This window comes from Wyeomyia smithii, chromosome 3 (assembly GCF_029784165.1).
Source record: "Wyeomyia smithii strain HCP4-BCI-WySm-NY-G18 chromosome 3, ASM2978416v1, whole genome shotgun sequence".
In the NCBI taxonomy this organism is placed as follows: domain Eukaryota; kingdom Metazoa; phylum Arthropoda; class Insecta; order Diptera; family Culicidae; genus Wyeomyia; species Wyeomyia smithii.
The window spans coordinates 222144808-222156203 of record NC_073696.1 but is presented as its reverse complement, the minus strand read 5'-3'; the positions used below and the strand labels follow the sequence as shown (position 1 = coordinate 222156203).

General features: G+C 35.4%; 2 protein-coding genes across 3 annotated transcripts; both read right to left on the bottom strand.

Annotated features, from left to right (window-relative positions):
* Positions 1-4: 4 nt before the first annotated feature.
* On the bottom strand, positions 5-2907 carry LOC129730594 (general odorant-binding protein 72-like). Of its 2 annotated transcripts, none has more exons than XM_055690044.1 (6): positions 2748-2907; positions 2571-2683; positions 2385-2463; positions 2233-2321; positions 1952-2063; positions 5-241 (listed from the first exon to the last, which is right to left on the bottom strand). In XM_055690044.1, the coding sequence occupies exons 2-6, from the start codon at positions 2640-2642 to the stop codon at positions 156-158; spliced, it is 438 nt and encodes a 145-aa protein (XP_055546019.1). In that variant the 5' UTR covers positions 2643-2683; positions 2748-2907; the 3' UTR covers positions 5-155. The 2 variants fall into 2 exon arrangements, with proteins under 2 accessions (XP_055546019.1, XP_055546020.1); XM_055690045.1 differs by having other exon boundaries at positions 2571-2702; positions 2748-2905.
* Positions 2908-4383: 1476 nt separating this feature from the next.
* On the bottom strand, positions 4384-5232 carry LOC129730595 (general odorant-binding protein 72-like). Its single transcript, XM_055690047.1, has 4 exons — positions 5054-5232; positions 4934-4986; positions 4830-4865; positions 4384-4764 (listed from the first exon to the last, which is right to left on the bottom strand). Exons 1-4 carry the CDS (start codon positions 5202-5204, stop codon positions 4570-4572), a joined length of 435 nt encoding a protein of 144 aa, XP_055546022.1. The 5' UTR covers positions 5205-5232; the 3' UTR covers positions 4384-4569.
* Between the last annotated feature and the right edge of the window lie 6164 nt (positions 5233-11396).

Here is an 11396-nt window from a genome sequence, read left to right as displayed (position 1 = left end):
TTCCATGAATAAGTATATTATATATTTTCTCTGAGGTGCATAATCTAAACACAAAACACTTATCAACACTAACTAACAACAAATTTATTCATAAAAGATATCACATTGTTCAAATCGTTGGCCAAAAATCGTTAGCGTCACACTTACATCAGCTTTTACGGGAAGAGAAATTTAGGATTGTTAGCATAGAAACAATTCAGTAGAACGTACGCCGACTCGCAATGATCTTTTACTCCTTGAGCTGAAATCGAAAGCAGTAATGAGTTGGTTTTTTAATTATGCCATCTTTCGGTCAACTCACTTTTGAGTCAGTGGATTAGTGAATTTGATAATTTATGAGTTAATGTTCGTTCTGTAAATTTGCGGAACATGAAAATTATTTAAAAAATCTATGAATTATGGCTTTCAATATTCACGAGAACTGTAATAATTGATATTGTTTTTATTCAGCGTTAGGTCCTTCGATTTAATTGAAGTTTTTTTAGAATATTCTTAAAAGTAGGTATGCAACTATGATTGTTAACCCCAGGAAAACTGCTTCAAGTTAAAACTTTTTCAAACCATAAGTCTGCAGAAAAATGAAAACTTTGATTTGAATGTACACCCAAAAAACCCAAACCCAAAGCGGTGACCATTAATAACATTTTAGATTCAATTATTTATAGTAGGATTTTGCTTCTATTTCAAATATGACATTATTTTCACAACTTTTGAACCATGTGTTTAACCATTATAAAATTCACTAGTTAACACATTACAGATACATTTACAGCCCGATTACAATGAAATTCAATAGGGTGTTATGAGGTAGATAGACCTTTCATTTGACACTAATTTTATGAAAATCGGTTCAGCCATCTTTGAGAAAAGTGAGTGAGTTTAAGTGGTCTTCGGAACATGTTTCTTTTCATTGGTGGATTTCACATTTTTAAACATAACAGGCAAAGTAATAGTCGGATTGCAAACAAAATCAATAAGGTCTTATAGGGCAACTAGACCTTCTATATGACACTGATTTTGTAGAAATCAGTCTAGCCATCTTTGAGAAACATGAGAGAGATTAAACAGTCTCCAGGACACGTTTCTTTAAATAACTTTTCAACCACAAGTAAAATTTTTATGAAGTTCAATAGTTAAGGGTTTTTTAGGTAGCCTGATCATTTAAACCCAATTTTGTTCAAATCGGTTGTATAGTTTCAGAGACAATGATGTTTCGTGATTTTTACATTTAGATACATAACCTCTAAATTAAAAATCCTATTACAATAATTCAACACAATTCAACAGGGTCTTATGAGGCAACTAGACTTTTCATTTGCGATTAATTTCATGAAAATCGGTCCAGCCCTCTCTGAGGAAATCGTGTGAGATTAGGAGAGCGTTACACACATACAGAAAATGCTCAGCTCGTCGAACTGAGTCGAGTGATATATGGCCCTTTTGAGCACTTTCATACCTTTAGTTTTTGCAGTGATTGCTATAGGGTAAATTAACCTATTGTGGACCTCTTTTCTATAATGGACCACCCGCCAGATTAACTCAATTTTTGCAAAAAAAAAGATCGAAGGATTTTCAGAAAATTTTCATTGGGAAACATCTTATCTAGCCAATCTGCATCACAAACATTCATGAATTCCGATTTATGTCAAGAGAAATTGAGTGTATTTGACTCCACTATAGGGTAATAAAGCAAAGGGGTCTACTATAGGTTAATTTACCCTATCTTTCTAGGAGCAAGGCAAAACCAGTGAGAGAGCAATTGAAACTTATTGAACTTTACGAGGTTTTGTTATTACTGACGCTACATTGTGGATTTATTCTTAAACCTGAACATGCGTTTTTTTTACTATTTGTTCTGTCAGTCTTTTTGTGTTATTTAGAATTCATTTAAAGAACCCTTTATTAAAAACAAGACTGATAAGCCGGAATCGCTTTATAGAATTTTACTTACCAGCATCCTTACATGCATCCAAACCTTTCCTGTAGTCCGGTTTGAAGTCCTCAGGTAGCAGTTGATCAATTTGTTTGAGGGACTTTTCGTAATTTATTTTACCTTTTTTGGTCTGAAAGAAAAATCGAAAAAGTATTTTGACGGTGAAACTGCATACTAAAGCTGCAGTAATCATCCTTACTCAACATTATTCAATTTACGGTGTCGAAACTTAATATGTTAATACTTAATATGTTATCGCATTGGATTGTTAATGCGTTGATATTATAAAATTTACTCACCACTTGCATCATATCCATCAGACAGCTAACATAGCATTTGAAGTTTTTTGTATCGGGAAAGACCCCGTTTTTACCACCTTCCAAAATTTCTACAAAATAAAAACCGAAACATTCAATGGTTTCAACTGACACCTCGTAAGGCCATCCCCTACCATCCGAAAGTTTGTGCTTTGGTTGACACACCTGCCGAAACATTTGAGCCGTTTTTTCTATCTGTTCCTTGCTAACACCCTGTAAAGAGTTACCGAAGGATCAATCACTTCCGTTTTTTTTGCTATAGTATTTTCAGCATATCACAGTTTAAGGTGAAAATCACATCTCTGCTTGTTACCACTTACGCAGTCATATTGTCCAAACAGGCTGCACCAAATGAGGGTTGTCAGCACTAGAAACCACTGGTTGAGTTCCATAATAGTTACGCGGTCACGCGATGGTTCACCGAGGAAGTCATCTTTTAGGGGGAGGAAACACTATCAACACAATATTTGGTTTAGGGGTTCGGTGAAAGCACTCACCGCTGCAGCCGTTTTAACAAGTCATCCCTCAGCTTGGACTGGTTTGGGCTGAACCCACCCTTATTTCAGGTGCTATCGGGCTGGATTTATTTGATTGGTTGCACTTGAGATTGAATTGTTCCACTTAAGATTGATACCTACACTGGTACTGGAGGGCCAGCTTTGGAGGGCATTTCGTTTTATAGCTGTTGATAGTTGCAATTACAAAGGCTTAGGAGTTTAGTAATTGATTAGGCTGTTGAGAGGCCAGCGATGAGTTGTTAATAATATGTCTGACATCCGTCAAGTATCGGGGTAGTTCGATCTTTGTAGAAATATAGTGATTAAACATTTCGTCATTGCAATTTAATTGTTATCGGATTGAAAGAGACTAGTTGCAGTGTGTTTGTGGTTGCTCAAATGTCTAGGCAACAGTTATTAGCGTTGTTGATTCATTTTTATTTCGGAAGAATAAATTGTTAGACTGTAATGCTAACCAAAATAGGCAACCTGTTTCAATCGATCATTTTTGATCTGACTGAAACTTTGTGATGTTTCTACGGGCTAAAGATACCATTTTTTTTTGAATTACGCTTAAATTTTGAAAAGGACATGAAGATATTTTTAGATCCAGAACGGTCATCTTCGGCGAATTTGTAAACAATTGTCTCTCCGAAAAAACATAAACAGCAGAAAATTGTTTTTAAAGAAAAAAAAAAATAAAAAATTAAAAATTTATTTTCTCGAATAGCTAATTTTTCAAATATTTTTTTTACGAAAACTACCAAAGGTTAGCTAAATAATGATGGCTGTCTGATCATAGAGAAAAATAAAAGAATTAAAAAATGAAATTTTCCATAAATTTAATAATTCAAGTCGCAACGATTTGTTTGATTGGTAAGATGTCTTCGGCTGTGGGAAATAATTTTGTCCTTCCAGGAAAAATATTCACCGTAAGACACAAAAAACACGGAAGATCCACTTTTCAAAGATCTGATTATTTGTGAAAACTACACAATGTAAGATAGATGATAGTCGTTTGATAGTCGTTTAAAAGAGAAAAAAATGAAATTAAAAAAAATCCCAGTGTTTTTTATTTTATTTTTAGGAACCCTTAGCCCGAGACACTACACCGATCAAACAAACCGTTTTGGCTATAAAAATACTTACAAATACACTTCCCGAAGTCCGATTGAGCTGTCATTTAACAGGGGGATTTTTTTCGAGAAGATGAAAAATGTTCGAGTTCGGCCTCTGAACGGATTTCCAGGTACAATTTTTCCCATACATTCCATTGGCATCCTAATGTATATAGATTGAATGTTACAAAATATGCTGAGTCACGAGATATATTCTCGCAATAATTTCTTCGGGTAAATCATCGAATTATTCGGTTATTTCAATGGGAGTCATCGTAACAATTTATTTTAAAACTTATTAGGCCGTTACAAATTTTATTTTCATTTTATGTAACCCCCCCCCCTCCTTCAAAATCTTGAATATTGGAAGGGGAAGAAAATGCTTTATTCAGCAACAAACAAGTCCAGTGACAGCGAGAGTGTCGTCAAAAGGCAATCGAAATATATAATAATAATAATAAAGTGTTACTTTTCAACATTTATTTGAGTGCAAGCTACAAACGTCATAACTTGCACACAAACTTTGATCAAAGGTATTTCTTTTTTTTCGTCTCGGTGTTGTTTATTTTTTGCCACCCCCTTTGCTAACTTTGATAACCTTTGACATAAAAAGAATTCGAAATTTATATCAGCCTTATTCAATAAATGAAAAGAAAAATTTCTGGAACTGCATATATTTAAAAGTTTCAAACAACAGTTCAGACTTAGGGGAAATAAAATTCCGGGCTCGCTTTGAAGAAACAATTCAACAGCGCATAGGCAACGTCACACTTGTCCTCAATGCCATCTGCCGCCTCACGGCAAGCGTCCAATCCGAGACGAAATGGTTCCTTGTAATGTTCCGGAAGAAGGTCAATTTGTTTGACGGCCGCCTCGTAGTTTAATTTTCCCTTCTTAGCCTATACAAAACAAAAAATAAAAAAAATGAAATTTACATCCGAACGCTATTCCATCGTTTTCATACGGTTTGCGTGAGATCCATTAGGCATGAAGCGTAGCACTGAAACGGTCGAACAAATTTTTGCGTTGTCACTCATTATCAGAACGATCTTGTCAGAAATAATTTACCCTGAAGTCTCGCGTGTCCGGAAACTCGCCTTTCGATGCACCGGAAGCAACATCTGCCCACACATTAAAAGTACAGGTACCACTTATCACAGCATAGTCCAAGGTTTGTTTGAATCTTACCATCCGAAATTCCGAACTTGGGCTGGCAAATGTTTCTCATGGCCTTGGCGGTTCGATCCATATCTTCCTGTGTCATACCACCTAGAACACCGTCCCGTTCCGCCAACAACGTGAGTGTCGTAATTATTACAAAAATGCCTTGTCGCCGCATTCTAGAACCACTTTCCTGTTCTCAAAGGTGATTGAGAAATACAAACTGCGTGTGATAGTGGGAGTATTTATAACATCCATACAATCCGTTGCCATCTGTTCTTTTTTTATTATTAAATTTTTTTATCATATATCAAACTTTAGTTATTACCTTTTTCTCTTCAAAAACAAATTTATTCGATTTAATAGGGTAAATTTTACCAACAAGGTTTTCGATTTTAATACAAAAATCCGTAAGAGTGGTAACACTGCATATGAGTAAAGATATCTTAGTTAGTCGTAACAAAAAACGATTCTGTTACGTCTTTTCAATTCGATGCGTTGCTTTTTCTTTTTCACCCGAGTAGAAGTCAACTAATTATACGTCTGGAATCTAAAAGTCATTTTTAGCCTAAAGCAGAATAGCGATCGCAACGGTAAACGGAGAGGGGTAAACGTTGTATCAACAGTTATGCAGGTTTTGTCATTAGGATCTCTCTGGTAATTAGTGTCAGTCAGGTTTGTATACATGAAATCTTAATTATTTCGCAATTGGTTGTGATTTAGCATTACTCACTTTTGTATTGATATCGCTTTCACTTACCTCATGTTGCTAGGAATATAAACCTTGGGGTATTTTTATTTTCATTGGCAAATTACTTATCTAGGCGAATCTCAACTTTCCAAAAAAAGATAGATCAAATAAAAAGTAGAAGAAAAGCCTAAGAGTTAAGGACATCTTTCGAGAAGACGACACTTTTGAGCCCTGCATCCCATTAGCACCCTATTGCTTATGTTAGCGGGCCGGAAAACAAATCGTAAAGCTTCCAATTTACACTAATTTTGTGGTCCTCAATTTTTGTGTAATGATACACTTCCTTAACTATAAGTTGAACATTTTGACAATTTTTAACCGCAATGAAAAATGAAAAACTTTCTTGCTAGGATGATAACTTGAGAGCAATAATGAAACGCTTTCAGAAAAAAAACTAAAAGACCAAACCTGTGTAACTACGATTCCTCAAAAAGTAACATCAATACTGATGCCGCTCTTTATCATATATCAAAAAATAGCTGATACCCAACCCGCGTTGCTGCGCCTCTTAGCCTATGACGATAATTATATATCTCTCAAATGTGCCATAATTTCAAACATATAATAACATTACCATGCAGTAAAAAAACGCGTTTAAGTTTACATTTCTTTACATGCACATAAAAAAAAATTGAAAACAAAACCATCTGGTAAAACTATTAGGTGTTTTCATTTGTAATGGATTATTTTCGGAAATTCTGGCATATTTGTTTGGCCAGGGATAGATACAGCATTGTCTGAATCTTCAATCGAACAGCTCGTGAAAAAGTATTAAGGGGCCAAATGTAAACAAATATGAATCGATATTTTCGATTCAAGATAATTTAAGAAGTGTTTTCTGTTTTACAAATAGAAAAGGTATCCAGCCATTCTAATAACTACCTTCATCTGTTTATGTTGGGTGGTAAATAATAATACCTAACATTATAAATTAAACTTTAAAAGGCCTAGTAAAATAAATGTTGGGGCCTATATTCCAGATTCAGCTAAATCAATAGTATTCTTAAAAGTCATTAATTTTAATTTGAATGAGGTATTATCTCGTAATGTTGTTTGCAAAGCCATGACCACAAATTTGACGTATAACTACATAAGGCTGTTACAACAGGAGCAATGGCCAGTGCACCATCCAAAGCCTTAGAAGCACTTTTATATCTTCTACCCTTGCATCAATATGTACAACTTGAAGCCGAAAAAGGTGCTTTTAGGCTCAAATGGGTTAAAATTTTTCAGGAAGGGGATTTAAAGGGACATTTACGAATCCTCAAAAATTTCCAACTGAACACCTTAGTAACCATGAATGAAGATTGGATGGACTCTAGGACTAACTCCAGTGTTCATTTCAAAGTGATTGAATCCAATCGCAGCGAATGGGAAAAAGGAGGTCCTAAAGTTCGTCCAGGATCAGTCATTTTTTATACAGATCTGTATCTATGGCTCTCAAATGGGCGAATCTACAGGCGCTAGGGTCACTGTACCTGGAATCAATGTATCAATTCCAATGGGACAGTGCACAGTGGGGCGACTCCATACAAAGGCTGGCCAAGCAAAAAAAGTGTCGATATATGCGACAAAAACTTGGTATTTACATAATTTAGGGGCGCTGAACACGAATTTGGCATCCATTTTTGTTTGGGGCCGTCCATAAAGCACGAAATTCATTTTTTAATATTTTTCGGCACTTTTTTTTTTATAGAATTATATGATCTTTGACCACTAGTAGTGCCATCGGGCGTCCTCCCCATTGAAAAAATGCGTAATTTATGGACGACCCTTCGAACTAAACAAATTTTGCCTATATATATATATATATATATATATATATATATATATATATATATATATATATATATATATATATATATATATATATATATATATTTTAAACTAAAACAACATATGTAATACAAACTAATTACAAATTGAAAAAATCATCATCAGCATCATCATCTTTCGCTGTGATCGCTAAAATCTCGTGTTGAATTGTTTCCAGAAAATTTGAAGTTCATTATACTTATCAGCAGGCGAAATGTCTTTCGCTGCAATTTTCATTTCTTCTAGTAATGTTCGATGTTTCATTGTTTCATACATATGTTAACTTCCTAATCTGGTTTCTATGGTTGCAAGAGGACATTTAAATACATGTATAACACCATGAATTGACAACTTACTAGACATTGAATTAGGTGGTGCCGCTGAAGTTGAAGGCTCCATAATAAAATTCAACGAATTTATGAATTTGAAAACCAAGACACTGGAATGACACAACGTTCTAAATGAATACGAAAGATGCGGAGGCGACGACTGTTCTTTGTTTTTTTCTCATAAAGCAAAATGTGTGCTTATGCAAACAAGTGTGAAGCAAAAGCAATCTTCAAACGGGCTATTGTTAGCCGGAGTTTGATGGTATGAATTTGCTGCTAGTATTTGACACTTCAATCAGCTTAGCGAGTTTCATGATCATATATTGAGAAGGGCTGAATGTTTTTAATATTGTTTTAAATTTGCAGAAAGTGATAAAGTTTGACAAGATGAAAATTTCATAAAGATTTGTTTTCTATTTTCTTATTTAACACTTATTTTATAACTTTTAATTGATAAATTTTGTAATTTTTACCCAAATATTTATTTTATTCTTACGAATTGAGTTCTATATCATAAATTTCCATTAATGGGGTATCATGGTTATGATTAAAATTAATCCTGGTGAAATTTCCACCTCAAAAGAAAAAATGAAAAAAAAACTGCTATCGCTTTTTTCACTAAAGTGACAATTTGCGCAGTAGCGGACAGTATGCATTTGAAAGCTTACGTTTTTACCTAAATTTTGAATGTAGTCACAACCGTGGCAAACTGCGGCAACTAAACTTTTAAGCTACTTTTCTACAAAAAATTACGTTTTTTTTTAATTTTTTCTAGTGTAAGGCCTATTATGACCAAATTTTACAATATCTAATGAAAAGGGTTTGTTTTGCACAATATTTACAACAACTTTTTCTTTGACGTCAAAAAAATCCAAGCTATCATTAAAGCTACAGAGCGTTTCAAAGTAATGTACTTTTTTTCAAAAAAATGACAAAAAACGTCAGTTCGGCAAGCTTTGAAAAGTCATAAAAAATTCAGATTCTATGATATTGCGCCCAAATTTTGGACTTAGACACTTGAATGATATAGCAATAAAGGAAAAATATTATGAAACAGCTAACGAAAAAAAATTTTTTTGACTGATGGCCAGCGATTCCCCACTGTGCAGTGGCCTACTGTTTTTCAAGCTGAAATAAATGCTATTTTAACATGCATAAATATTTGCTTAGCTAGGAAATCTAAGTATGCCAATATCTGTATTTTCTCAGATAGTCAAGCAGCTCTCAATGCATTAAAAGCATACACATGTCAGTCGAAGTTGGTACGGGATTGTATTCAATCCCTACGACAACTAACTGCAACAAACGTTGTTAATCTATACTGGGTGCCTGGTCACTGTGCTATAGAAGGAAATGAAAAAGCCGATCTCTTAGCAAGAATTGGTTCTTCAACTGCATTCATCGGGCCGGAGCCATTCTGTGGGGTGTCTTCATCCTGTTTGAAATCTGAGCTCAGAGGCTGGGAATCAATGATGATTGATGCCAACTGGAGGGCTTACTCCAAAGCAAGACAATCTAAACTATTCATTACACCATGCAATAGAATCACACGGAACCTACTCAGAATGAATAAAGCTGATCTGAGTACGTCAACTGCAGGCCTGTAGCTACCGGGGGGGCTAGGGGGGTCTTAGCCCCCCCACGCGTTTGCATTGCACCACCACGCAATTTTCTCATATATTTGATTGATACTAGTATTACTAGGCACAAAAAATAAAATGAAAAATCTGAAATATGAGCAATAAGCATTATTGAATAGTCTCCCGTAGTAGTTCATTAAATCTCAAAAGGACCATGAATGACATTGCGCATTTCGTTTCGAGCAACTCGAACAAAACTAAATGATCGCTGGGGGGCGTTATGTTTAGTTTTTCGTATTTTTTTCGATGTTGCGGGTTAGATAAGCTGCAGGACCAATGACAATGACAGCTCCTTTTAAGCTTAAAGCATAACTGGTAGTATGTGACCTACTCGAAAATAGCGGAAATTGTTCGAATCGAGCTGCGCAATGCCACCCCATGTTTAGGTCCGAACAATCAAAACGGTGGAGCTCATATGACAAAAAGGTTAAATTACTCAATCTTTTGGTGAGCCCGCCTGATTCGCGGCGAAGTTAAAACTGACGATCCGCATACTTCCGTTTCGGATGTCCGAACCAGCGTCTGGGAGTGAAAATGTCAGTTTTTTTTTAAATGCGTCATTTTAACGAGATAACCAATCACAGTTTTATATGATTGATTATTTAAGAACAATGCAAAACAAGTTTTGCTGCAAAATGTGACTAGTTTTTCCAGAAGTTTTCATTTCACACTTTTTGATTTCTTGGATTGAACAAATCGTGGGCAAAAAAAAATGATTAGGGTAAATGACCCAATAGTGGAGGAGCTAAGCACGAGTTATGCATGTTTAGCCATGTTTTGGCTAAGAAAAACGAATCTAGCTGGTCCGTTTGACTGTTTTCTGTTGAAATGGGTTCTATTTGATAATTTTGCACCTTAAAATTGACTTTGAACCCGCTTTAAGGGTTTAAATTAACTAAAATAAGTTGCACGCTTTTGTTCCAATAGTTGCGGTAGAGTTCCTATAGTTGTGAATGGGTGTTCCTGTAGTTGCGGTACATAAAACATTCGTGTTTGCTTGGTTAAATGAAGGTATTTGCCTTGCTTGAAGTGGTTTTTGATTGTTTTACTATTTATCATATTGTTTTTAATAGGTTGACAAGTCGGTTTGCAAGTAAATACAAAAATGCACGAAGTTAACTAAGAGACGGATTTTGCGCCAATTTGGTCAGATGTTGGCAAAATTCAGTGAGGGTATGTAGGTTTTATTAAAATAAAACAAATTTTGCATACTTTTTATAAAATGTCTATAGACTAACATTTGAAAAGGGCTGAAATTGGCTGAAGAGAAAGGCCAATGGCGCTCATTTTGAAATATTCAGAAGAATTTTTTTTTCACAAATAGTGACTTCTCAACACTGGAAGTTAGAGTCTATTACCTCTGCTTCGTACCATGTTTGCGCTTACATTTTTGACGTTAGTGTTTACTAAAAGAGCGATTGAAGCTGTGAAAGGCTCGTTAAAAGAATAACAAGACCAAAAGCAGTGGGTAAGCATCGATTAAGAGGTCATAGATGCATAATACAGCATTAAAGGGGTGAGAGCGATAGCTTTTGTGGCCGATCATGTATGAAGTATCGGTAAATACACGGTGGCAGGGGAAGGTGGGGTTCGAAAATTGAATAGTAATAAGTTACATCATTTAGGTATGTCCCCTAGTACCTGCTTGTCCCTAACATACACAAGTAGTCCCACATATGAGTGGGGGCCTAGTGTGGTTGGTAACGTCTCCGCCAACCACGCTCGACGCCTGGGTTCGAATCCCACCGCCGACATAGGTGTCGATGGTTGTGAGGTGGCGTGATCCACTCACAACCAACCCAACTGGTCTAGATTCAATCCTAGCCGACACCGGG